General features: G+C 40.1%; 2 protein-coding genes and 1 non-coding gene across 4 annotated transcripts; 2 read left to right on the top strand and 1 right to left on the bottom strand.

Moving 5' to 3' along the window:
- The first annotated feature begins 612 nt into the window (after nt 1-612).
- On the top strand, nt 613-15,498 carry plxdc1 (plexin domain containing 1). Its single transcript, XM_056366177.1, has 13 exons — nt 613-1,183; nt 7,966-8,126; nt 11,418-11,561; nt 11,638-11,707; nt 12,232-12,354; nt 12,440-12,558; nt 12,692-12,791; nt 13,504-13,599; nt 13,690-13,771; nt 13,855-13,915; nt 13,996-14,119; nt 14,452-14,612; nt 14,727-15,498. Exons 1-13 carry the CDS (start codon nt 1,102-1,104, stop codon nt 14,850-14,852), a joined length of 1,449 nt encoding a protein of 482 aa, XP_056222152.1. The 5' UTR covers nt 613-1,101; the 3' UTR covers nt 14,853-15,498.
- A 1,174-nt stretch (nt 15,499-16,672) lies between these two features.
- On the bottom strand, nt 16,673-16,744 carry trnac-gca (transfer RNA cysteine (anticodon GCA)). Its single transcript has one exon. It is a non-coding gene; the product is annotated as a tRNA-Cys (tRNA).
- A 1,026-nt stretch (nt 16,745-17,770) lies between these two features.
- LOC130162750 (LIM and SH3 domain protein 1-like) lies at nt 17,771-27,412 on the top strand. 2 transcript variants are annotated; one of them, XM_056366547.1, is made up of 8 exons: nt 17,771-17,966; nt 19,354-19,448; nt 20,622-20,706; nt 22,683-22,790; nt 24,025-24,132; nt 26,017-26,086; nt 26,194-26,282; nt 26,711-27,412. In XM_056366547.1, the coding sequence occupies exons 1-8, from the start codon at nt 17,898-17,900 to the stop codon at nt 26,882-26,884; spliced, it is 798 nt and encodes a 265-aa protein (XP_056222522.1). In that variant the 5' UTR covers nt 17,771-17,897; the 3' UTR covers nt 26,885-27,412. The 2 variants fall into 2 exon arrangements, with proteins under 2 accessions (XP_056222522.1, XP_056222523.1); XM_056366548.1 differs by lacking the exon at nt 22,683-22,790.
- The last annotated feature ends 44 nt before the right edge of the window (nt 27,413-27,456 follow it).

Below are 27,456 nucleotides of genomic sequence, written 5' to 3'. Positions count from 1 at the left end.
TGATCTGTTTTTTTCTCTCTCTATTTCAATTTAATTCTTCTAAACTGCATTGTGTGCTGTTGGTTTGGAGTGGGACTTTTCTGTTTTTGTACACATATATATATTTTCTGTTTTTAAGTTGAAGGGTGTGTATATGTTTGTTAAATACAAAAATAAATTAAAAAAAAAATAGATGGGACAGACAGAACAATCTGAAAAAAAATTTAAGACGTGAAAGAAATAAAACTTTTCATAGCCCAACAATATCACCAATAAATCACTAAATACTGCTTTATCTTAATCATCCTTCACTATGGGAAACAGTTTTTTTTTGGCAAACCCGTGTTCAGATGTAACAGCAAACAAACGAAAAACTCAAAAATTGCCTTAATCCATGTAGTATTTCGCCAAACAAACCGCAGGGAAGCCTCTCCTAAAGATGTCAACCATTTAACCATCACATTTGTTTTGGTTCAACATGCTTCCACATGGGGGAGACATGCTCCTCCCAACTCCAACCCCCCCCCCCCTTTTTTCTGTTTGAAAGGAAAGAAAAAAATGGTGAAATACATAAATATTTCCTCTTTGGGGAAGTCATATAAAAATCCAGAGCTCTGTTAGAGACAGCAAAACAGAAACAAACACAAGGAAAGAGACAGTAAGAGAGAGAGACAGACAGTCAGACAGACAGGGAGATGGGAGAAGGGGGAGTGAGGAGTTATTTCAAAGAGTAGAAAATAACGAAAACTGAAGCAAAAGGAAGAGCAAGGAGAAAACACAACTTCTCTGTCTGCAACACTTCGGCTGTGTGTCAAGTCTTTTCCTACCATGGACCAGTCATCCTTGAAGTGACTGTGAGGGCCAAACAAGGACACAAAGCAGAAGAAGAGAGAAAGACAGAGGAGGGAGAAAAGCAGCAAACCTTAGCTGAGGTGAAGAAAAAGCAGCTGTGTGGGAGAGCAGAGGCAAAGAGAGAGCGACAAAAGGCGGGGGAGTGGAGGAGTGAGGAGCCCCGTTCTTCCAGCAAAGTGAGAGGGGAAACGGGGGGAAATAATAAACAGAAGAAGAAGAGGAAGAAGGAGAGGAGTGATAAAGAGTTGGGGAAGGAGGGAGAAGAGTCGGATGGACATGGGGCTTTGTGCTGTTCTCCTGATCTGTCTCTCCCTGGCTGAGCTGGGGAGAGTCTGGGCTCAAGAGCATGAAGGTAAGCAACAAATACACACAGGTATTCACATGGATTCTAATGCCAAGACCATTTTGACAGCCTTTCTTCACAATAGACTTAAGAGCTGCACAGAAGTGAATCCTGTGAAGGTTTAAAGAAATCTGACCTGAATTCTTTGCTGCAACTTCTGGCACCAGGCACGCTTGAAAAATGTTTTTTTGGACACTTTCTTTTTTTCTGTGTACACATATGTGTGAGTGAAGCTAACAGGTCCCCTGACATTTCTCTCTGTCAGTCACAGGAAACACATGAAAGGCTGTGTGCAGGTCTGGATTTTATTCCTAAACCTCTGTATTTCAGATTTAAAAGACAAAAAAAGTTTAAGTGTCTGGTGTTCATTTGCTGGAGAAATATGGATCATGTGATCGGAAATCCGGCATTTTAGAAAGTAAATGTTTGAGGTTAACCAGTAATTTTGGGGATGATTTACGCTTTCATTCCAGCAGGAGTTTTACAGAAGTAGAAAAAGTCAATGGGAGCAGCAGCTGAGTGTTGAATTCTTAAATCTTGGAAGTTTCTTGCTTTACTATGTTGGTTCATTTCATCTCAATCTGTTTTATCACCCAAAATACTTGTGTGCATCTCCTGTATACGCCTGTCATCCTGTGTGTGTTTGTGTGTGTGTGTGTGTGTGTGTGTGTGTGTGTGTGTGTGTGTGTGTCTGTCTGTATGTATGTGTATGCGCATGAATGTATTTTTGTTCTCCTTGGAGATACATTATTTTTAGCCAGCCCCCGTTCTACCGCTGCCTCTCCTCCTCCGACAATCAGCGGTGCTCCAGTTTCTCTGGCCTCTCCTGTGGTCCCAGTTCCTCTGATTAGGGGCCTCACTCTGCAGAGGACAACCCGACAAACTGTGCACACACCAGAGCGACAGATCTCCCCCCCAACATAAGGCAACTTTAAGTCCAGCAAAACATCCATGTTCATCTTCACCACTCAAATTTGCCAAAGCCAGCGATTCGGTTCAAGTTGTCAGCCTCACCCCTGTACAGCGGCCCCTCTATTATGCACCCTTTTCCCACAGCCTGATAACTTCATCTTAGTGCTCACTCACACACCAGAAAGTGGAACAACTCTCTGCTAAATAGGTGGACCTGGAAGTTCGGTGATGTTGTGATTGAAGCGAATGTATTCGTGCCATCCGCCCCAATTTCACAGCTGACTCTGGACCATGCCAAATCTCTTTTGCAGAGCAGCAGAGTTACATAAAATTGGTTGCATGGCCGCTCCCACTCCCTCAAAGGTCAACACCGTCAAAAGAGTGTCTGCTCTTGATCAACAGCACATATTTCAGATCCAAATCTCACCGAAGATAATCTCTATGCAACAGCTCCATGCAGATTTACTTCACCCTTTCTGAGAAAATCCACTGATTGTGGAGCTTCCATTGAAATCAACAGATTTTGGTCCAAAATGTAGCCGTTATAAATGCTGGTGTGGCCGTGCCTTGGGGAAATGGGATCTGTCTGAGGGAATAACTCATTCATGCAAAGACAGGTTGCACATGATAAAAACAAAAATGCATACCTCTATATAAATAGCTGTCATGTTTCTGTGTTGCTGTGTTGGATCTTTCCCCCAGTACTGGTTTCCCCACCCAGAGCGTCACCTCTAATGTTCATCAGGGCACCAAGAGACCTATACACCACGTGGAGCTTAGTCAGCATGTCTGATTGTACCAGTGTTAACAGCCAGATGTGTCGCAATCTTACATAGATTTATAATATTATCCATTCTGACATGAAAAGAAACAACAGAGTAAAGGAGATTCAAGGCTTTAAATTGCTGTATGTGACTTCAGCCATCATAAAATGCTTTTAAAATTTATATTTAGGGAAAGTTCTCTTTAAATTAGACATAATATGGTGTTTGGCCAAGTGACCATTTAAACAGTTTTCAAGTGACAGACGATGAAGCTACAACAACACAATTCAATGTGCCTGCTATCAACACAGATCCGAGAAGTAGATGATGTCGTCAAAAGAAGCTAAGTTTAGGAGGAGACAACTTGATTCACACTGATCAACTCAGGTTTCAGTCTCAGATATGCAGATATGAACCGTTTCAAACCAGACGGCATCAATACAAGGCAATTTGATTCTAAATCTGACTGCTGATCAATAGAAAAGGTGCGACTGAGGTTCCAAACAAATGACCTAGATGAGCTAAAAAAAAAAAAAATCCCATAACACCAATATTTTCTGTTAAACTTTTTCTAGGTTACCACTGAGAGAATATCTTTAGAGTTTTATCATTTGCTGAATGGAGCATAAGTCTTTAGTCAACTCTTACTACCTGAAGTAGAAGAACCCCGCAACAGAAACAACACACAGGCAAAAAAATCTTTGCTCTCTGGACTACACAAAAATAATGAATTGTGTTTCAATTAGTTAGTCAATTCGTTTTTTGACTTTTTTGATAATCATTAGCTATTTGTGTGTTTAAAGTCATGCCAAACATTTCCCAGTTCCAGTCATTTGTGAGGATTTACTGCTATTCTTGTTCTTGTGAATTATGGACTGTTTGTCATACAAAGCAGGCAATCTCATGACATCCCCTTGGGCTTTTGGAAACTGTGACAGATACTTTTGACAATCGATTAATCAAGAAAATAACTGGCAGATTCATGATCATCAGTGGAAGCACTTTTTCAATTAAATTCAAAGTGCGTCTCAAAGTTTAAACTAAACTGCATATTGACTCTGAAGAGATTCAGATTCATCAGGCGCTACCGTACATTCATGCTAATCTCTTGAAAATTATAAATACTGCAGCACTGAAAAAAAAAAAAAAAAAAAAAAAAAAAACAGATAAAGTAAAGTACATCTGACCAAGTCCATCTGCAAACTTGATCTACATGTCATCTGCACTAAAAACAGAGAATCTGATCCAAATGTAAACAAAAAACAACTCTGCGACAGTTCATCACATTTTATAAACTCTGAATCAGATCCATTTGTCCATATTTATCTAAACGCCTCATTTTTCCTTTTCTTTTCGGGTCCTTATCAGTCCAGCTGCCAGTGTTTGTGATTGTGTGTTATGGTTACTGCTGTTCCTCTCAGCGTAAGGTGCCAAATGGCTTCCTCCCACGCCATAAGCTCCAGGCTGGTTTTAACACAGATCATCCCTTTAAAAATCCAACTACAATAAAAACCACTGTATTAAACTGCGATGACACACATCGAAGTGACCTTGCTCTGTGATTACTCTTCCACCAATCATTCTTTTGCCAGACAACTGCAGGTGCTTTGCTAATCCCTGTCCTGATACTAACTCTGTGCCTCATCTAACAGCACAACACAAAACAGGACTGCTACAGGGTCAAGACTCTGTATCCTGAGATTTAATCACCTCTCTCCTCAGCTGTGTTTGGATGGTACATAATGGTCTCTTCAGCGTACTGTATCTGTCTATGAAGCAAAGTGTTTTACTCCCTTTTGCTGGGCCTGCTGATAATTCTCTTTTCCTCTCAACGATCAAGTACATGTATCCCCGCTTTCACTTCAACTTCAAAGTGTTTTGAATTTACCCAGAAAAAGATTATTTTCAGGGGAAATTTATTTTTCATAAGTGGACTTCATCCAACTGAACAGACTGAAAGAACATTTAGCTTTTGTTGCAGCTGAGGAACGTGGATTTGATTGCTGTCTAGTCTGTCTTCAGTTGCTGTCTAGTCTGCTGATAGTAAAAATGTTACCTTATATGTTTCTTAAATGTCTGTCGTTGACAGCAAAAGATTAAAGAAAGGGTAAATAACGATAATAAATAGCTTGAATTTTGCTAGAGATTTAAAAAGAAGAGAGAGAGCGAGAGATCAGGGGGATGAGAAATAGGTGCGTGGGAGATGCTGATGGCATGAATGAACACAATCTGAATATCCACAGCACATTGTATTAGGCTCAAAATGCCGTGTCCTAGTTCGATGTGACTCCCAACACCCACTAGATTTGCAAGGTGGTTGCTGCAATGCAGACACATCTGAGGAGGCAGATACAGTGGACACCAGGTGCCATGGACTCAAAATAGCTGATTATATAATTGCTAACCACACAACATAAACCTGCAGGATTAGAGGTTTCATTCACACCCGGGTCAACACTCCTGCCACTGTAAGATATGATGGATTAAACAGCAGGAAATCTGGCATTCTGCAGATGCACCAATGTAAATTGACACCATTCTGGCAGTAAATAGGAATATTCTAAATTTAGAGGACTGTCAGTATCATTCCTGTGTATTTTATTCTAATATAAGCAGCAGCAGGGTGTATATTTACAATTAAACCATCTGCTCTTCACTGGCAAATTTGTCACATCTGTTATTTTAGTTGTTGGATTTTTTGGACCCTGTTTCAAAGCCACCAGGATGTTTTTCTGCACCACTTTGCACATTCCCAGTGCAGGTTCCACATACACATGTGTCTGCCAGACCTGACGCTACTGAGGTCAGCTTAACTCAAGTCCTTATGTAAAACCCAACCCACTCTTGAACTCTTTTCAGGCCTGTTTTGTTGGAAGTTCATCTAGGCCCACATGCAGACAGTTACACAAGGTAAGAGATGTTCCAGGAAAGAAAACAAGTTCAATGCTTAGAGAGTCTGAAAAGCTCAAATCTGAATTTGTGGAGATGGTGGATCATATACTAGATATCTACACTTCTCAAGGACTTGATGTTCATTCTGTAATAATGAATGCAGAGTCTCTGATCTGCCTCCTCCTCACTGCTCTTCCTCATCTCTTCCCCCTGCTGTTTGACGCCTCCTCAGCTGTTTAGTAATGATGGTGATGAGTGCTGCCAATCTGACCCAATTAGGAGCCTCTTGTTCTGGTGCTGTGGAAATAGCTTCCACTGCACCATAATCAAACAAGATTCCTCATTAGAGCCATCTCCCCTGTGTGTGAGATAACCTCTTGTTGTTTCTTTCCCATGTCCCATTTTGTTTAAGTCTTTTCATTGTCTCTGTCATTGTATTTCACTTGTCAATAGAAAATTCACTTCATTAAATCTTTATGCAATGTGTGCCCCTCAGTATATGATGATAAAATCGTATAATATACAGAATATTACAGCAGAAGGAAAAATATGTCAACTTGTGAGCTTTACAGGTGTTGGTAGTCAGATGCTGTTTCCTTTGTACAAAGCAAGGCTAGCACTTTCCCCCATTTCCAGTCTTAAGTCTATGCTAAGCTAACCGCTGTAGCTTAGACATTTTCAAAACAAACACAAGACTGGTATAGATCGTCTCATCTTACTAAGAAAGCAAATCAGCATGTTTCCCAAAATGTTGCACTATTCATTAACAGCTATTTTTACATAATCTGCTGTACCTAACAAATGGTTAAGAGAGTCCACATGCCCAACATCCAGTAGGTTGTGGTAACATTCAGAGGGAAAAACACATACTTTGACCATGTAGGTCAACATTATGCAGACACCCAAACATTACAGCCATATGTGATTGTTAAAAATCTCATTCCAAAAACAATCTGCTGCTATAACAGCGTCAACTCTTCTGGTTCAGGGTTTCCACAAGATTTCAGACAACTGGCTGCAGGAATTCACTCCCGCTCGGCCACATGGGCATAAGTGAAGTCCAACACTGATGTGGGGTGATAAGGCCCGGTTCAGTCAGCGTTCAAGTTCGTCTCAAAGATGTTGGATGGGGTTTGAGGTCTGAGGTTTGAGGTCAGGGCTTCATGCAAGTCAATCCAGTTCCTCAACACAAACCTGGGACAACCATTTCTTTACAGACGTGGCTTTGTGCAGGGGGGTCATTGTCATGTTGATACAGGAGAGGAACTGAGGAAAACTGTCAGAGCTGGAAGCAAACTATTGTCTAAACTATAATGAATGATTTAGCATTAACCTTGTAAATGGAACAAACAGAACTAGCCAAAAACGTTTGCGCAAAAAAACAACAGCTCCAGACCAAGACTACAAAAAAGTATAAACAGGATCCATGGTGTCTACATATCTTTGGTTATATGTTATAAACACAAGTTCAAAAGTGAGAGGTTGAGAGGGAGATCTGAACCTCAGGCAGGCTCTTGTCTTTCCCTCTCTCAAGATGTTCATGACATGCTGTTACATCAGTTCAGTGAACTAACAGCTCACATAAAAATCCAGACAGAAAAAACTGGATTTAATCCCTTAACTTGTTCTTCAGTAGGAAAACAGCAGAGATCTTCGCTCTGCTGAACAACCGGTCAGTTCTGCTGACATAGTAACTCTGCCGACCATAAATGTGCACAGAGCAGTGAGTCATGGATCAATTTACTGTGAAAAAAAAAAAAAAAAAAAAAAAAAAACACGAAACAAAGGAAATACATTCCTGAAGGGAAATGTGAAAAAATATAAACATCCATCTGTGATCTGTTGAGCAGATGACATGAAAACCCGCACTAATGTTTTATCATGAATCAATTAGTTGATAACGAGCCAAAACACACGTGACACATGATTAGTTTAAAATGCAGAGATAGAGATTAAAAACAAATCATGGCTCTATTTCTGCATGACAGATGTAAAGAAAACATACTTATGAGTCTTTTCTTTTTTTCCCTGGTGTTGTGAGTTGAGTTTTTTTTTCCTCCTGTATTTTTCAGTTATTGATCCAAAAACTCTAAACATGGATTTCAAGACAAAGCCTCTTGTCCCTGCAGAGTTCAAGAGACATCTGTTTTTTCATGGAGTCAGTGCTCTTGCATGTCTCTGTGTTGACACTACTCAGTCACCACAATCCCTGTCTTGTTCTAGGTGCACTGAGCCGGACTCCTCTGCGGGCAGATGGGGATCCATCCGGTTTTCACCCCCACGAGCACAAAGAAACCAGCAACACACAGGCTGAAGGTGGAGGCGGAGGCGGAGGAGGAGGAGTCGATATCAGCCCCCTGCCTGACGACATGACCCGCATATTAGTGAGATTCATACAGCCCACTTCCATTATTTACTGTTACTACATCTGTCAAGCTTTGCGCTCTAGCACAGCACATATGCAGTCTACCATGATGAACGCAGCAGACTTACCGCTTGAAATTGTCGTTATTTAAATAACTGGTGGTTGATTTCAGAAGCAAGCTTCTCATTTCTAGCCGACAACTGCGGACTGAAATTTTGATTGAGTGTAGATTGATGAGCATAAAATGCCATTTTATCAATTTAAAAGGAAATCTACAACACAGTAAAGTGTGCAAAAGTGAAAGGGTCTTTCTGAAGCCTCTGTACATGATATCATGGCTCAGACTGAGACTAAAGCTACTGCAGGACCAAGATAAAACGTTGGCATCCTCATCAGTTGAACCATGTAGAAGACATGGAATTAAAACAACATATTGTTGTATTTCATGGTATCTTATTAGCCCTAGTTAAATTGGAAAGAAGAAAAATGTTACTTCAGTCCAACACTACCACTTTTCACTGTTCACTATAGAAAAACCATAGTTGGACATCAACACAATAGTTAGATTAATGATTAATTTTCAGACAGTATGTTTCACTTTTACAAGATAAAAGGGTGTGAGGACGTGATTGTTCAAATGTAATACTTGGGTAACAAGTTCGGCTGGAGTTGGTGAAATTTAAACTTCCCCAAATCCACGCAAATGCAGCACAGAGCTGTTAATACATGTAATGAGCTTGCTTCATAGTGCAACATGGGCTGATGTAAGGAGCTAGCAACATGTAGTTAGCAGAAGTCCCAGAACACTTCGCTAGCTTGGAAAGCTAAGAAACAACAACTGAATTAATCCATACAGGTGCTTTATTCTATGGCACTAGACAACAACCATACAATGCCAGGTCTCCACAGCACAACAGTGGTTCATTCAAGTGCATCTCAGATAGAGCAGTTGGACAGCAACACAGCTCGTGGGAGGCTCCAGTTTGTGTTGCAGTTCTGTATTACTGTAGAACCATGTAGCTCAATTGACTGTTAAGCCGCATTTAGACCAAGTGCCAGGTACTTTTCTTCAGGAACTAAAAGGTTCCTGTGGCCCATTGTTGTCTGAAGAACGCACATAGTTCCTCAAAAAGGTTCCCGGGGAGAGTTTCTGTGGTGGAAATGCGGTTTTACACTAGCCACAGCCATGAAAACTGACTGAGAAAAACTGCGACAAAAGTAGTGACTGGCGATGAGGTCAAAACTACAGAATAGGTTGTTGTAAACTGATTTACAGCGGAAATATGACATTAAGACGTTGTATCTCTTAGCTCTTCATAAAAACATTTTGTTAACCGCTCCTAGCAACTGCTGCCGTAACTTTTCTTTCAACTAAAAATAACATCAGCATGACGGGTACGTCACTCGCTGTTTACTTTTGGAAAAACAAAACATTTCCATCTCCCAACAAGAACCTGGCCAACATGAACAAAATGTCAAGCTAAATGAATGAAGTGAAACTAAAAAGTAATTTTTTTTATCTGGTTTATCCTAAATTACATTGTTTAAGCTTTAACCTGACAGTGGGTTGTGATAATACTGAGCTGAAAGGTCAACCAGGGCTATAATCTTTATTCTCACAAAGTTAAGAAGCTTTGAGCGGAGGTCATTGTTATTAGGTGTTTGCCAGTTGGACGTATCCTTTGCCATTTTCCATTCATTACCTTTTAGATCTCTGTGTGTGTGACCGCGTGTGTCCGTGTCCGTGTGTGTCCGTGTGTGTGTGTGTGTGTGTGTGTGTGTGTAATGAGGTTTTATTTGTCTTATGTCCCAGACTCGTCTTTCACTTAAATCAGCCTCAGTAAAATTCAACCCAAATAAATTGTGTTGTACTTTTTTTTCCCTCTCCCTACAATTCAAATTGAAAACAGACGACAACCTCAACCTGCCAACTTACAGTGTTTGTTTAAGCGTGGCTGTGCGTTAGTATGTGCACATGTGTGTGCTCGTGAATGACTCACTTGGACAAGATCACAAGTAGCTCTGTTGTACTGCTGCTGTTGCCTTTTTTGGGAGGTCTGATCCCAATTTCCGAGACCCTCCATCTCTTGTCCAACCGGAATCTCTTCAATAAATCAGTCAGCTGTGAGGGAAAATAGTATATGATTGTTCCCATCTCCTCACCTAGAAATCCCAAACCCCTCCCACCCTCTCGAAAACACAGGCTGCTGTCAGGCAGTAGAGATGGGAGAAAAAAAGTGGGTCACTTTCTGTATGTGGAGCAGCCGGAGAGGCACTGAGAGCGCTGCATTTAACTGCTCCACTTTCTGAGCCCACACTAAACCCCAGAACCATTGCTCTCTGTCACCTTCAACTGTGGCATACATTAATAATGCCATCAAGACTAGATATCTGTTGGAAGACACAGGTCCTCGTTGTCAAAGCACTGTGTGTAATGTGTAAACAGCTCCCCCAAGTGGAACTGTATGGACAGAAATAGAGGAGAGAAATCCTCAGATGTCCAAGTGCAGTGGTTCCCAGCTAACCCTTAACACCAAGCAATTTCCTCTCATAACCTTTTTGATAGCCTGTATGTCTTTGATCTTTTGATTGATATGCTCACAAGTTACTTTCTCATTTGAATAATTATCATAAGAATTTTGTGTAGTCCAGTGTATTTCTTACCTGGCGGCTCTCACGACACCATAGGGCGTGCCGTTAACCCAACTGGGAACAACTGTCTGCGTGTGACATCAGCCCTGATCCTCTCTGGTTCATCAACACAAGGAGACTTGATCATGTCATGGCAAAATGTCTGAATAAAAGAAAATTGAATGTTTCAGTCAAGATATTATTAATGCAATTCAACAGATTTCAGGATGCTGCTTCTGATCCCTCTCCAAACATAAATATGCAGAGTTGTGTGTAGGGAAGAGATCAAATTATTGTAAAATGTGGTTAAAAGAGGGTGTAGATGTTAGAAAATCTTCAAAGATTAATTATATCCTATCAGTGTGATGTGAATGAAATATAATGCAGAACTGCAGATAATTCGTTTCATTATTGATTATTCTGCCACGTATTTTCTCAGTACAAATCTACTACAGTATATATTCTTTAAGACTAAGAGTCCAATACGGGCCTAGGGTTTAATTTCTCCAGCCCTAACTGGCACCTACAATAATTTAAGAACTGTAGAGGACAATGATATGAATTGTGAAATAGTCATATTATTAATAAAGCAAATTAATGAATTTCAGAAACCTACTCTAATCTATCTCACCATGTTCTGACAAGTTCACTCTCGTAATGAGTGTCCTCTTTCTCTCAGGAGGACACCAAGAGTTACTACACATGGCAGAGCTTTGGTCCAACTGACAGACAGACTGAAGACTTGTGGGTAGATTTGAACACGCTGCACAAGAGCCAAGTCCGAATCCATGGCATACTGTCCAATACACATCGACAGGCAGCGGTGAGACGCGCACACGCGCACACACACACTTTGGATTTAACACCCAGACATGTCTGATATTTCTTCTTTTCCACAGAGGGTGGCACTTTCTTTTGATTTCCCTTTTTATGGACACTACTTGAGACAAATTATCGTAGCAACTGGCGGTGAGTTTTACTTTACATTACTTGGTCTCATCTGCTTTACTCTTCCAATCAGGAGACCAAACGTCTACCAATGCACTGAAGGAGGCTCTGTTCTACCCTGGGGAAATATTCAGGGATACCAGGCCATAATATATCTAATTAAATGTACATGCCTTCATTTCTTTGATGGTTTTAATTGCTTAAAGACCTGCTGTGCGTGTCCTAAATTCTTTATCATAAAAAGATTGAGTTGTTTGTTGATTCAACATTGATTGAATATCCTGTAATGGGGATAAAACGTTCACAGTTTTATACTTTTTTTAAATTATTTTTATGTATTTATCCTGCTTTGACAACGTAAACTTAACTTAAAGGTCCACTTACTAGCTTTTTCCAGAGCTTTTAACTGCATCTTGAAAAAAGTCATAGTAGATATTGCTTGTAGACAAAGGGTCTCAGAGAAAAACAATGTAGGAATTTTCTGAATGAAGCATTTTTAACGTATGTACCTGCGTTTCTGACCCCCCCCCCCCCCCCCCCCCCAGGGTTCATCTTCATGGGGGAGATTACTCATCGAATGCTGACTGCCACACAGTACGTTGCCCCCCTCATGGCCAACTTTGACCCCAGCTTCTCCAAAAACTCAACAGTGAGGTACTCGGACAACGGTAAATGGGAGCTTCTCAGTGACGCCTGTAGTGTTTGGGAGCTCCTGGATTTCTCTGACTGGCATCTGCGTCTCACTCTGCTCAGGTAACCTATTCGTGGTGCAGTGGGACAAGGTGCGGCTAAAGGACCGAGAGGCTGAAGGAGCTTTTACTTTCCAGGCAGCCCTCCACAGAAATGGAACCATTGTTTTCAACTACAGAGATGTAAGTTATGGAGTTCAGCTACACTGTTCTCTTCTTCATCATCTGTATGGTCACTGTTATGAGGAAACAGAACAAATCTTCTGATTGTATGTCAGGTTTAGCCACGTTAAAACAAACTGCTGTTCTTTTTCAGATCCCCCTGCCAGTGGAGAAAATTAATTCCACCGAGCATCCAGTGAAAGTGGGACTGTCTGATGCTTTCATGGCATTCCTCTCCTCCTCGCAGCTCTCAGGTCAGATTTTAAACTAACTTCAAAATCTCTGGATGCATATTGGTGCCATGATGACCAAAAAACCTGTTTCTTGTTCTTTGATAATTCAATATATTTCTTGTTATTATGACATATCAACCGTTTTTCATTATAAAAACAAGCATTTCTCATTATAACAAACTTCCAATTTTGTAACAAAGCTTTAGGATTTTGGTGTATATGTTATCACATTACTTAAAACCTCAAATTGACATTGGCATATGCCTTATAAACTGGGCCTTACTTTTTTATAAACAGAGAAACTTTCATATGTTTTGGTAATATGATCTATTTAAAGTAAAAAGAGGAGAAATAAGCCCATCAACACGTGTGTATTGCAAATGGCTCACTGTTAACTAATTAAGGGGTTTGTACTTTTTAATCTGTTGAAGCTATAGACACCTGAACATCTGGTGCAACAGGTGCAATTGATAACATTAAAAAAACAACTGCATTCTGTTTAGAGGAGCTAGTTCCAGCTAGTAGGTCCTGATACTGTGCGTGCTGGCTCACTGACATGGCCTGTTGAGATGGAGCTGAGCCATCGTTGAAATTTGTTTCTCTTTTGTCAATGACTGATTTTTTTTTAGGAATTTATGCTTTTTTTTTTTCATAATATTCTGTAAAAGCAGAGTAGCTTTTAATCCATACGGCAAAAACGTAAACATACCAACATTTTATAATTGTCTTGAAGATCCAAAGCGGCGCACTATCTACGAGTATCATCGTGTGGAGATTGACACAGCAAAGATTGTTAACAGATCTGCATTTGAGTTCACTCCTCTACCCAGTAAGTATTTTGACTATCTGGCTTTCATATGACAGCCTAGCTTCATCATTCACCTCTCTAACTCCAGAGCACTGTATCTCATTCCTCCAGCTTGTCTTCAGCACACATCCTGTGATCTCTGCCTAACATCCAACTTGACAACCGACTGTGGCTGGTGCAACACACTTCAACGGTAGGTGGAAGCTCTAAAGATTTATCTTGCAATGAAGCTGTAGAGAGCCTGGCTCTTCTCATTACGTTCTCACTGTGTTTCAGATGTTCTGACGGTATTGACCGGCATAGACAAGAGTGGTTAGATTATAACTGCCCTGAAGAGGTGAGACACATTATCCATGTATAAATTACCATGATGATATTTCATTGTTTTTTGAGTCATTTATATTGGCATTCTCTCAGGCTAAAGGCACATGTGAGGACTACAACCCGATACTACCTGAGGGATCCATGAGCTCCTTCAACCACTCTTCCCCAGGTCCAACGCCTTCTTCAGCAGTGCTCGAAGACCAGCCTGTCACTAGCGGTGAGTTTCTCTGCAGCAAGGATCTAGGTGGAACAGAACAGATCAGAACTATACAAACATCCAGGTTAGTCAACCTCATTCAAAAGAGTATACAAAGGTAAACAGTATAATTATGACCCCAAACTATTCAATGTAAACATCTATCACAGTTTATAAACATATTTCCTGGTTCACCTTTGACCTAGCCTGCTTGCCATAGATGTGTGTGTGCAGTTTTCCTGTACATTTAAGGATTATTACCAAGATAATAAGTGCACTCACTTTCATTAAGGCCCTAAGGTCAGCCAACCAGCTTTAACAATACCCGGAGTCTCAGTTTTCTTTCCTTTCAGATTTACAGACGGGTTCTTCAAAGCATAAGGGGATAACAGAGAACACGGCCATCATAGCAGGTGTGGTGGCTGCCCTTGTTCTGCTTGTAGCTCTGACCTTACTGGCTGTCTACTACATCAACACACACCCTACAGTTGCTCCACCGTTCTACCTCATGCAGGTGAGAAAAAGAACCTCAGGCTCCACCTACACATCACAGCTTCATACACTCTCAGTCAACAGTTCAAGTTTTTCTGATGCCTGGCCTTCAGCAACTACTGTCTGTTGTTTGTAGCGACACACCAATAACTACTGGCCCTCTATGAAGTTCCGCAACCAGGGTTGCCACTCCAGTTACGCTGAGGTTGAGCTTGGGGGTCACGAAAAAGAAGGTTTCATTGAAGCTGAGCAGTGTTGCTAAGGGTCCTGGACTTGCAGGACTCAGAAGAAGAAAGGACACCATCTTGAGGATTGTAACGGCACTACAGGGGGATGAATACGGACGACCAGCCAGACCATTGACACAGGATGCCCTACTCCAACCTTGGCGGCTGGACAGTGTTTACTGTAACTGCTCTCGTAGCTCTTTCCAGCTTTCTCTGTGTATCTTGCTCTTTGCCATCGCACACAGGAGACTGGCCATATTAGCCAAGGGTTGGAGGGTCTGAGAGGAAGACGACTGCACAGAAATGATGAGATGCAAATGTGTAACTGTACAAAACCCATCTATCCAAGGGGATGTCAGGGAATGAATTGAACTAGCCTTCATACTGCAAACCAATGTACAGCTCAACTTAACTATGTATTTTTTGTTTTTACCCAGTCTATGGAATTATTTTTGTTTCTTGAAACTTCTACGCGAGCAATGATTGGTTCATAAAATGTTATATCTCTGGACTACAACAGATATTTAGCTATACTGTATTACTGATAGTGATTATAATGATCATCTCAAACTTCTCTGGAGAAAAATGTTTGGATGAATTGTAGAGATGTCAAGTTATGAGAGTTTTCTTTTGACCTTTCTCTTTAAATGTCTTCTAATAAAAGCTGGTGGTGAGTGTTGACATTAATCTTGTGCTTGGTGAGGAGACGAAAACAAATGGCACAGATCATCTTGAGTGTGAACAGGTGGTTACGATGAGTGTTTCCGACTCTGTCACCTGTCAGTTATTGTTAGTTGTAGCTATATCAATATACTACTGTATCACTGAGGTAAATGACGTGGTGGGAGAGGAGAGATGGCCGCCACTGTCAGGTGAGTGGCACTGGGGCAAAAATATGTGTGTGTGTGTGTGTGTGTGTGTGTGTGTGGTTTCTGAATGACAAACATGATACAAACAAAACGAGTGAATATAAGGGATTGATGACAAGTAGGCCACATGATGTAGCCATAAGACTAGCTACAAGAAACACACACTTATCCCAAATGACACATTGGGCCTAAATCATTTATGTCCCAAAGCCATCAACGAGGCAGAGGCTGCAATTACAGCAAGTCTAGCTATAGCAAGCCAAGACAGTTATTCCTGTAGTGTTTGTTTAGCTAACGGGGAAATATCTGACAAAACACAGCTAAATATTAACATTCAAGCATACTGGCTGCTTGTAACTAATATAATTATTGGTTAACCTGGTGCAGCAGACATCTAACAGGCTTTCCAACTGACTAACAATGAAAACTTGACATTAACACTGCTGCTGTTAATTGGTCCTAATTAGCATAACAAGTGCTAGTAGTCCACAAAAAGGGTCCAATTATCCTAGTAAATGACAGACAAACAAGGAGTTATGTTAATATATGACTTACAGTTTGATGTAGGAACATTAACGAACGTAGTAACACCAGTACTGGGACCTTATTTCAGCGCCCCCAAAAAACTTTACGCCCTCCATTAAGTAGACTGCAACTACAGCAGGTGGAACATACCATTCCAAAAAGGGGGTAGGAATAGTCCAAGTGATGCTGGCTTTAGTAATATAATGTCTTTAAAGGATGGTAAAGGAATTAAAAGTGTGTAAGAAATAAGGATAAATTTGTGAAGTTTGATTAAAGTTGCATGATGCAAACAAATGTAGGACTTCCAACCCTTCTAACTCTAGCATGACGCGGGTGGAGTTTGTTGTAGCCGTTAACTGAAGACGCCTTCAATAACTTCACCGTATCGGTAAATTTTGGTTACGTTTATATCGGTTTATATGCTAAAACAAACGACAAATCAATATGGAGATAATAAAAAGAGGGGGCACCCGGATTTGAACCGGGGACCTCTTGATCTGCAGTCAAATGCTCTACCACTGAGCTATACCCCCAATGCATTTGCAATGGATTATGCTATGTTTTTATTTTTATGAATAATATCTGTGGTCCGTGTATTCGGTGGAGTTTATATTTCATTTTTGTGTACCACCGCACAACAATGCATATTAACACACCGAGTCTATTGTTAAACCATAATGTAGCATTTCGCTAACGTTCACATTGAAGACAAGATGGGTGACGGAGATGTTATTTAACTCAGTGTCCGGCAGAGACCGCCAACTAGACACATTTAAACCGTGTGCATCAAATGTTACATCTAATTTACAGTTTGTTCAACTATTTATTTGTCATCGATGTGTCTACTTTTTACTTTTGCCGTTTAATTCATTATTTCTGACCTGGTTACTATTACAGAGGCGTTTCAGACCAGATATACACTTCATAATGGGTTTGTATTAACTTAGTCTTGGTTTTCAGGGGGAGACAACCGCTGTTTTTACTTCCCCCTAAACTATAGTTTCGTGGCCATGTACACTAATTACAGAGCCAATCCTTAATGCATTTTAATTGGTATTCCCTTACTTTGTGGTATCATTTGTGTCTCCTTTTAAGGTTATTACGGATTCCCCCTAATGCATTTTATGCTACTTCAAGGTGCTCCGCAGAACCCAGTAATTCATAAACTTAAAGTGGAATGTGTAAATACTAACTCAATACTGAACAACAGGCAGCCACTTGCTGTGGTTTCACACGCTTTATCTTAAGTTATGAAAAATGTTGGATGAAATTGAAACTGTATCAATATAGAGCTTTCGATCAAATTTAGATTCTGGGTCATTTTAAGGATTTAAAGTATGAATTAAGTTAACAGCAAAGCGCTCTACATGACAATTACGCAACACCTAACTACCACTAAAGGTCTTTGACCTCAATACTATCTACATGCTATTTCGACGCCAGTCTGGTAGTTCTGCACAAACACGACAAGTAAATGGTCCTATATCTGACTGTTTCTGACGGAACTTGAATGCGTCACACTGCACGCTTGACTCCTCCTCGCCTTGAGGTCGCCTCTGTATATTAATTGAAGTGCCTGAAGGCGAAGAGGACGGTTCGTGTCCCAGTTGCTCATCACAGCCTGTAGTTCACCTCTGAAACCGTTTTATCCTTTTTTTTTGTTTTGTGAGGAATCCCTACGCCACCATGAATCCGCCCTGTGGAAGATGCAAGAAACCAGTTTACCCCACAGAAAAAATAAACTGCCTTGATAAGGTAAGGTGACACAGGACAAACCCCATTCACTGATCAGAATATTTTCCCAAATGACACAAAGATTTAGCCTTTTATATTACTATTATACATTTTGTAGATTTAAAAAAAAAAAAAAAAAGTTTTATGCTTTAGTCTTGCAAAATTCTCACATCAAATGACACTTGATTAATTTTTTGCTGAAAGTTGTCAGTATGCTTTAAAATATTGTCAGTACTAAAGAGGTATAGGTCTTTTTCTCCTTGACTTGTACTTTCATGTCACTGACTGTTTTGCAAAACCACTTGTTATTGTTACAATTTAATTGAAAAATGTTGTATTTTTGTTTTTGTTCTTAATGAAACAGTATCACCTCTGTGATTCTTTACTATTATATGAAACTGTCTGGCTTGTTCACGCATAAATTATATAAACATACTGCATATACACAAAAAAGAGACGCAAACACACACATTGGTCAGAAACCCTTAAAAGTTACAAAAAGGATATAGCAGATAGCGTGTTTTTTTTTGTCTTTATTGTCTGTAACAGCAAGATCTGATAATATATCTGTAACAGATAAAGAAAAATCGCAGTCTAGGTTAATTTAATCAATTTAAGGAAACAATCAAAGCGGAATAACCTGATTTCACAGAGCTGGATTACTCACCATTGTTTTGAAAGTCTGATTTCCTCTCAGATATTGAATGTACCACAAAGGTCACACAGTGAACCACACTACAAAGTGTTTCTTCTATGCACAATAAGGTGTATGGGTAACAGATAGTTATTCAGATATTACAATTATATTATGATTTATGTTTTTGCATAAACAGCAAAACGCCTTTCATTTTAAAACAGGCCAAAGTTGTGGAATTTGGATTAAGGAATTTTAGACATTTCTCACAGTAAAACCCTGACAAAATTGCTCAATTTTTTTATTTTGTGGCACTAAGATGTTTCCTTCAGGTGACCACATGATTTTTGGATATTAACTCAAACAAGTAAATCATGTAGAACAGTTTCCTGGGGTAGTCAGGGTACAACAAAACAAACCTTGATCCAGTCATTGCCAGGACACAGGTTTTAATATACATCTAAATTTCCATTATTCATTCCCATATTGTAATTTTGCAATGTAACCGTCTCTTATTGGCACTTGTTCAGTGCAGCTGTGCTCTCAGGGATTTTCCCACTGTGTCCTGTCTTTTTTTCTTAGCTGATACCATGTGCATCAATTTAAACCATCAGCAAAACCAAAAGAATTCTGTAGTGGCCGATTAATGGGTCACCACAGGCCTCCAGGATGTTTATTTTGTAATCAATAGAACATCATTTTGTTGAACTCAGTACCACATTTAATATTTCTTCACATTTAATCTCTGGCTCTTTGCTCTCTGTTTCTCTCCAGTATTGGCACAAAGGTTGTTTCAGCTGTGAGGTATGCAAGATGGCCCTGAGCATGACGAACTACAAAGGATTTGACAAGAAGCCTTACTGCAGTATGTGAGTGTTTACACCTCACTGACCACCACATTATTGAAATCATTAAACATCAAGTGACCGGAAAGCATCCGATTAAGAGAAAGCAGTTCTGAATTATCTTGCAGGAGTGACCAAGAGGGTAACGTTTCATCATAACACTGTGACCACAAAATTAAAATATTCAGTATTATAAATCTAATCACATCTATTATTTGTCCTTTTTCTGTAAAAGCCTAAGTTCTTTTAATTTTCTAGCTGAAGTTTTCATTGTTGGGAGGTTTTGGTCGTTTCATCACGAGTAAATATTTATTTCCAAGACACACAGATGGGCAGTGGAAGCTGGAGTGTGCGAAGGTGACGGAAAAGGGAAGTGTGAACAGACAGACTGAATCATGTGATCCCAACAATTCTTCAGTGTCACCTTAGATGTCTGTCCATGTCCAGAACAGACCTCAGTCCTGAGATTTTTACACATTTGTGACTTGGAGGCTATTTTGCTATTTTTCTAGCAAATACTAAACAAAAATTAATGAACATAAAGTGTGTTAAGTTCAAATGAAAACAGGGCACATCTCAGGTTTAAAAAAAAAAAAGAATAAACCTACATGCATTTCTACAGGGGTCCTGGATCTTACAACAGCAGCCAGATCATTCCTATGTGCCTTAAAAATAGTAGTAATAATGATGATAAAATGAAGAGGAAAAATACCAATAGTTGAGATATTATATTGTCAGATTCAAAGTGGTAAGAAATGTGACAAATGATCAAGTTTAAATACATTATAATATATTTCAAGGTTTGTAAACACAAAAGTTCCCAATCTTTTTAGCTTGTGACACCATAAAACAGAGCAGCCCCTCTTCATCCAATGCCCAGTTTCAACCAAAGATTGATTTTTCTCCCCTTTATGCTTTTTTATTTGAATAGATGTGAAATAAAAAGGATTTATAAGAAGAAAAGCAAAGATTAGAGGAAGTCTGAAAACCAAAAATCATAATGTTAATCTCAGTTTCTAGCATTGACCTGTTGAAAACAATATTTTGGTAAATTTGAGCAAAAAAAAGAAGAAAAAAGTTCTTATCCGCCTTTTTTCTGTTGGTTTCTGAACACAACCGCACTGTGTGGTACACTGTAATTATGTGAAAGAGATGGAGACATTTAAACATTTCTGTTGCTCTTGCGTTTGCTTCCAGGCATTACCCCAAAACCTCCTTCACCATAGTGACCGACACCCCCGAGAACCTGCGTCTCAAACAACAGAGCATGCTCAACAGCCAGGTGAGACCCCAGGATCAGTCCTATCACTCGCCTCTGTCACTGCTATCACCCCTGCTCAGCCTCTGCTGTCTCTCACTGCCACAGATAGTCGTCCTAATCTCGTTGCGTCATCATGACTCGGTGTATCGTCTGTCTCCTCCACTCAGCTCTCTATCTGTCTCACAGCAGGAGACGAGGACGCACCTCTCGGCTCTGCACTCGTGACAATTGGATTCCTTCGATTAAATCAAATGAGCCCTTTGACCAAATAGCAAAGAGAGAGAATGCCAGTTTAACTCTGCTGTGAAGATTTGAGACTGAGCGACCGTGACCGAATCTGAGCTTTATACAGTGAAGATGTTCCTGCTGAGTGATCACAAAGTGGACAGTATTTTTAAAAACACTGGTCTCTCATGTGGCACCGGCTCAACTCGGCCTCCTTGGCTGCCTTCACTGTTCTTAAGCTCTAATCTACTCGCACTGTTCACGCCAGCAACTTAACCTGATCAAAGGGATGAGTCCTGCATGTCACGCAAAATTAAAGAGATTCCTTTACAGTTTGAATTTTACTTTAGGGAAAGAGGGCAAAGACTTTCTGCCCCTGCAAAAGGTAGAAAAGTTTTCATTCTGAAACTGAGGTCATCAGGAGTCTGTGTTCTGGTAAGGCTGCATTTCTGCAACATCACCTGTGTTTGTGGAACAGAAAGTTAAAATCTGCGGAGAAGAATGAATACTGCATGATAACTGTTGAACAAACACTACCAGTCAAAAGAAAGTGTGTCCAAACTGTGTGGTATACGTGCAGCCTGGCCTGCACAGAAGTACCGGCCCTAAACTGTTGTTCTCCAAGAAAACCTGTGAGAAAAGGAACCTGCTTTTAGTGTGCAATTTGAAATTGCAAATTCAAAAATGACTAATGAAATCACATGAAAAAAACTCAAATGTAACAAAAGAATTTATACGCTTGCACGAGGTGGTTTTTTTCAAACTATTCAACCAAGCAAAATTGAAATGGGAACACTTTTCCGCATTCAAGTCGTGGCGCCTTGGACGCACCTAGGCCTCAGGGACCCAGTTCCAACCGAGAGGCAGATGCTGGAAATCTGTCATCAGGTTTAAGTGGACACACAAAGAAACAAAACCACATGTGTTAAATATCAGCACAGTATGTGATGGGAACCGCGGCTGATACATTTACCCATCCAGCGAGCACAGAACCCTTCTGTATGGAGACACTAAAAGGAGATGGAGCTCTTTACTAATGGGAATTAAAAGTATTTCAGGAGCCAAATGATTTTCACGAAACAGTGAAGTCACTTTTTAAAACATTCACATGAATCTCATTTTACCTTTACGCTGTTTTTGTTGGACGCCACCACTCTAACGGTCTATTTTTGGGTAAAACCATTTGAAACCATCATGTAACATAACTATGTCACTATGCTGCACGATTGTTATGATAAAATCATGATCAAATTTACACCGAAAGCCGTTTCCTCCTCCTCTCTCTGTCCTTTCCTCTCATCTCGTCCAACCAACCCTGTTCATTGTTTATAACCATAAAAGTCTCGGCAGTCAAGCTCTCTCACTGAGACAGCATATCCCTCATAGCAAGAACATGACTCACTTGTGTGTGCATGAGTGTGTGTGTGTGTGTGTGTGTGTGTGTGTGTGTGTATGTGCAATGTGTGGGGATCTCAGATTTACTTTCAAATAAACATTTCGGCGTTGTTTAATGTTGCAAGTGTTTCCCGCAGGCATGAACCTACAAGGAAGTTTGACAAACAGCTGTTTAAAGGACAGCATGAGTGTGTTTATGTGTATTTGTGAATCAGGTTTAGCAGGAGGGTGCGTGCAACCCAACAACATCTAACCTTATAATCTAAGTTGTGGTCCCTTTTTAAGAAGTTAACCTCAGGCGTCTTTCTAAATCCCTTTGTCTAATTTTAAATTGAACAATAAAGTTTCCTGAATCCTGATGAATTACAAATTTACAGGCGCTCTATAAGGAGGACTTTGAAAAGAACAAGGGGAAAGGTTTCAGCGTGGTGGCCGACACTCCAGAGATGCAGAGAGTGAAGAAGACACAAGACCAGATCAGTAATGTACGCCTGGTTCACCTCGAAAACCGCTGACCAGATAAAAAAGCCTAATAACACTAAACCTCAACTTCAGTCCTTTGTAACGTCTCCACAGTCATAACAATCAATCCATCAACTTTAGTTCTAGTTGCAGCTTTACTATGTGATGTCTTTCCAGCCTCTAACTGTGTTTCTGTTTATGTGTCTGCATGTCTGCAATCGCTTCCAGAAAAATCTCTCTCTTTACACTTAAACTTGTTTGCTAAATCCTTCTCAAGTGTTTTTCATCTGATGCTGCATTCAGGTTGTGTCGGATTTTTTGGTTGCTGACTGACTGATCAAAGCAGCCTCCAAGTGCGGTTGTTGCCAACCTGTAAAATAAGACCCCACAAATAAGAAATTTACAGTTTTTGCTTAAAATTATATTTTATTTTTCTGATTTTTTTTTCCAATCTTTTGTTTGTTCCTGTGAAATAGCGTATCATTTTATCTCTTCGGGCCTCTAAAAAATTATTAAAGTGAAACTGTCTTAGAAATAGGAAATACATTTTTTATTGACTGCTCACAATTCACAGACATGCCTCCTGTAACAAGGAGATTGCAAGTAGACTTGGCTTCATATTGAAGAGTTACAAGCAAAAAGAGTGGGAAACATCAAGGTGACTCTTACTTAGCAGCTTGTAACAGCGAGATTCACCTGATCCATACACAATGAATGCAGCTCATCACTCCATATTTTCAGCTAAAATGCAGATTATAATCATGCATGAATCAGAAACATGACAAATATAATTAAACCGTCTCCTTCAAATTGTGCCTCCCATGCCTGTATGCTAAGTATGGAGCTAAAGGCAGCAGCCACTTAGCTTAGCATGGCGTAAAGACTGCAAAAGAGGGGGAACCTGCTAGCCTGGCTCTGTCCGAAGGTAACTACCAGCACCTCTAAAGCTCAAGTAAACTAGTTTAACTAATTGGATGTAACATTAATTAAAGAGCTGCAGATCTGCTGTTAAGTGGATATTGCAAAGAACCAGGCTACCTGTTTCCCCCGTTTACAGTATTTATATGTATTTAAGTTAAGCTAAATAGCTGCTGCCTTTAGCTACACGTTGTACGGCCATGGGAGTGGTATTAATCTTCTCATCTAACTCTCAGCAAGGACGCGAATAAGCGTATTTCCCAAAATACCCAAACTATTCCCCTAAAATAACATCTTTTTTTTTTTTTTTTTTGTTAATATATTTCAATAAATTTTCAGGCTCTTTACAAGGAGGACTTTGAAAAGAGCAAGGGGAAAGGTTTCAGTGTGGTGGTCGACACTCCAGAGATGCAGAGAGTGAAGAAGACACAAGACCAGATCAGTAACGTAAGTGCGGTCCCACTAACAAAAAACATGTTTTCTCATTTCTGGTTGTAATTGTGCAGATTCTTTGCATTTGACAGCGTGTTCACATCATAACTTCAAATCCGCTGCTCTGAAGAGAAACTCTTCCTTAGTCTAACTAACACAGTGAAACATCTGGTCGATATCAGACTGTAATAACACTTTAAAAACAAAGGGAAAGCAGAGTGTTTTTTTTCTGTAAGGGCCAGATTGCAAGCAGCACTTCTACTGATGTGAAAGGAGTCGGTACAACAGTAAGAGCAGGACTGTAGTTTTGCAGCCTGGTACAGTCGGCAAGCATAAAGAACAAACTGCTCCAGACAGCAGTGAAGGATGTCAGAGTACGATCCTGCAGAGACACACAGGCGCATTTCAGACATTTCTCCTCGTCCACTGAGCAGCAGCTGCCCTATATGGTCAAAGTCTCTCAGCTGTGGACACAAAGTGAACGTCCGCTCTCTGCTGCGCGCGCACACACACACACACACACACACACACACACACACACACACACACACACACACACACACACACACACACACACACACACACACACACACACACACACACACACTCACACTGGGAGACACATGCATACCAAACTGAAACACACAAACTTTCTCTTTTCTCTCTCATGAGAGCAGCAGTTGCAGAAAGGAATGACGGGTGATAAGCTGCATGTCAAAAGGCCAAAATCTAGCAACTTATTTTTCCACAGCTTGTATCTTTCTGTCTTTCTTACTGTGTGTTTCTTTCTTTCTTCCACCCATCCCTCCTTTTTTTGTATCTCCCTGTTTTTAAGTCCCTCTCTCTCCTCCACTCTTTTTCCCACAAATTTCTCTCTCTGTTTGCGCCTCTTGAGGTCTGTTGAGGACACAGGAGGCTGCTCCTTCTTTTCCTTAATCAACATCCAGTTTCCTCTTCCATCCCCTGAAAGCTGGAAGCATTCACTTCATTTTAGAGAGCTCGGGTCATCCTCTCTGTCTCTATGTCCCCTGGTGGACTTAATGCATGTTGCACAAACATGTCACTGCTGGAGTTTCTCTTTACCGAGATGTGAAAAGTAATTATAGTTTAAAAGTGTGACTCATAGATTATCCCAGAGCATAGCAAACACAGTGTCTTTTGTTTAGAATAGAGAAAATAAACAAAAATGGAGCTGCATTCAAGCTATAAGACAAAAATACGAGTAACAATTCACAGTGAAAAAACTCCCACGTCAGTGAATGCCACAGAAAACCAGCCAAAATATAATCGTGGATAAATATTCTCATTACATATTCTCATGTTAAAGCTCATCAGCCTTGTCTTATGATGTCTTTATATTCAATGATAAATAGAAGTCCAAAAGAGAGGTCCCTGTACACATACGTTTTAGACATTAATCCTATTTGTTAGTCAATTCAAGAATAGAAAAAAAAGTGTGTCTTTGCTTTTTGCATTTTCAAAAGTCACACTCAACAAACACAGCTGCTCTTTGGAACCAAAGGCCACAACAAATGCAAACAGGAAATGAATAAAATCAGGCATCCTGAGTCCTGAGTGTAATAAAAACTGGCACCAGCTTTCGTCAGGGTGAATGACACATTTCTATCGGTGCTTTTCATCTTTTTCTTTCTGTAAAGTTTTATTGTAAGATGAGGAATGAAAGTGCTCCTCACATGAAAACTTGAAACAGGCAGAGGAGGTTCTTCAGCTGTTTGACTGTGAGAAATGTCCTCCCTACTAAAACTGTTGCCTCTTCAAATCCTCATCATCTCTCAGCACCACCTCCTAAAATGGTGAGCTCACAGTGGGAGACCTTCAGGGTCGGCCGTTCAGCTCCAGAGTATTGCGCCTTCATGTGGATTTAATATGTGTGTGCAGATAAAGTACCATGAGGAATTTGAGAAGAGCAAAATCCGAAGTGACGCACCTCCTCCCGAAAACAGACAAGGTGAGACACATCCTGGTACATTTTAAAACATAGTCTTAATAACCCAGATTTACCATTGTATAACTGTCTTAATGTGTGTGTGTGTGTGTGTGTGTGTGTGTGTGTAGACTACGAAGAGCAGCCACCCAACCCTGAAAGATTCAGGCAGCCAGCCGGACAAGTGCACCCTGCTGCTGTAGCACCACCTAGTGGAGCGGTAAGGCTAGTACATAAACACACTGTTGCCTGAATTTGTGTGTTGTGCTGGGGTTTTTATTTCAATATAAATTTTATGTTTTTATTCTTAACTGCATTTTCAGTCTTTTACATTTATTTATATTTTGTTATATTGCATTTATTGGATTATTTACATGTATTTATTTAGTTTGATGTTTGATAATAGTTTAGCTTTTTAGTTTTTGTTCATATACAAGTCTTGGGATTTAATGATACCCACAGTGTGTGTGTGATACTGTGCATCTGTGTGTTGCGTGAATGTGGTTTGAGTGTCTGCCAACTGTCAAGAGTGTCAACTGTTATGAGTGTGTTTATGCCTCCACTAGGGAAATTCAGTGCAAAGTAATCAGTTTGAACTTTGTGTGCTCTTCATATTATGCAACATGTCTGTGTATGTGTGTGTGTCAGAAGCGTTACCAGGCCATGTACAGCTACACGGCAGCAGAGGCAGATGAGGTTTCTCTCCTGGAGGGGGATGTGATCCTGGACGTGGAGCCCATAGACGAGGGGTGGGTGTTCGGATGCAACCAGCGCACAGGGCAGCGGGGAATGCTCCCTGCTAACTACGTCCGACCTGTGTGAAGCAAACAGACATTAGGCCGTCCGTTTCCAGCATGAGCTACCCTGTGAATCTTCTGTCACCACCTACAATCAGGCCTCTTCTCGAAATTACCTTTTGCAAATGAAAAAAAAAAAAAATAGCTGTTCAAAAAAAAAAAAAAAAATCTTCCCTGCCTGGTCCTGCTTTGGTTTTCAGATATGTTATGGGTTCCTGAAAAATTAGGTTTTATGTTATAGAAACTAGGAGGAAAGCAGAAAGAAAAACAGAGGAAATAAAAAATTATTAACTACAATACTTCACACGTATAATTTTATCTTTCTCAGGTAATATTTACCTTTTTATGTACAAGTGCAGCCTTAGCTTTGGACTGACTAACAGATGCAGTTACTTGTCAAATCAGTGTGTAATGTCCTGTTTGTATCACTAACTGCTTGTAATTCCCTTAAAATGCTTGTTTGATATATTGAATAAGAGAAACTCATATTAAATCCTTTTAAGCTGATTCGATTAAATAAAATGTAACCTGTTAATTAGTTTTTTGAAGCTGAGACAGTTTCTTTACTGGATTCTACTGTATTGGTCATTGTGGAAA

Source organism: Seriola aureovittata, chromosome 21 (genome assembly GCF_021018895.1).
Source record: "Seriola aureovittata isolate HTS-2021-v1 ecotype China chromosome 21, ASM2101889v1, whole genome shotgun sequence".
NCBI classification, from domain to species: Eukaryota; Metazoa; Chordata; class Actinopteri; order Carangiformes; family Carangidae; genus Seriola; species Seriola aureovittata.
Note: the sequence above shows the minus strand (reverse complement) of the source record. Positions and strands in the feature narration are given on the sequence as shown.

Excerpts from the sequence above, each read along its gene's own strand:
- LOC130162750 (XM_056366547.1), top strand. The coding sequence starts at position 17,898 with ATGAATCCGCCCTGTGGAAGATGCAAGAAACCAGTTTACCCCACAGAA. Across the intron at positions 24,133-26,016 it reads CACAAGACCAGATCAGTAAC|ATAAAGTACCATGAGGAATT; the intron begins GTAAGTGCGGTC and ends ATGTGTGTGCAG. Across the intron at positions 26,087-26,193 it reads TCCTCCCGAAAACAGACAAG|ACTACGAAGAGCAGCCACCC; the intron begins GTGAGACACATC and ends GTGTGTGTGTAG.
- plxdc1 (XM_056366177.1), top strand. The coding sequence starts at position 1,102 with ATGGACATGGGGCTTTGTGCTGTTCTCCTGATCTGTCTCTCCCTGGCT. Across the intron at positions 8,127-11,417 it reads ACGACATGACCCGCATATTA|GAGGACACCAAGAGTTACTA; the intron begins GTGAGATTCATA and ends TCTTTCTCTCAG. Across the intron at positions 12,355-12,439 it reads AGTGAGGTACTCGGACAACG|GTAACCTATTCGTGGTGCAG; the intron begins GTAAATGGGAGC and ends CACTCTGCTCAG.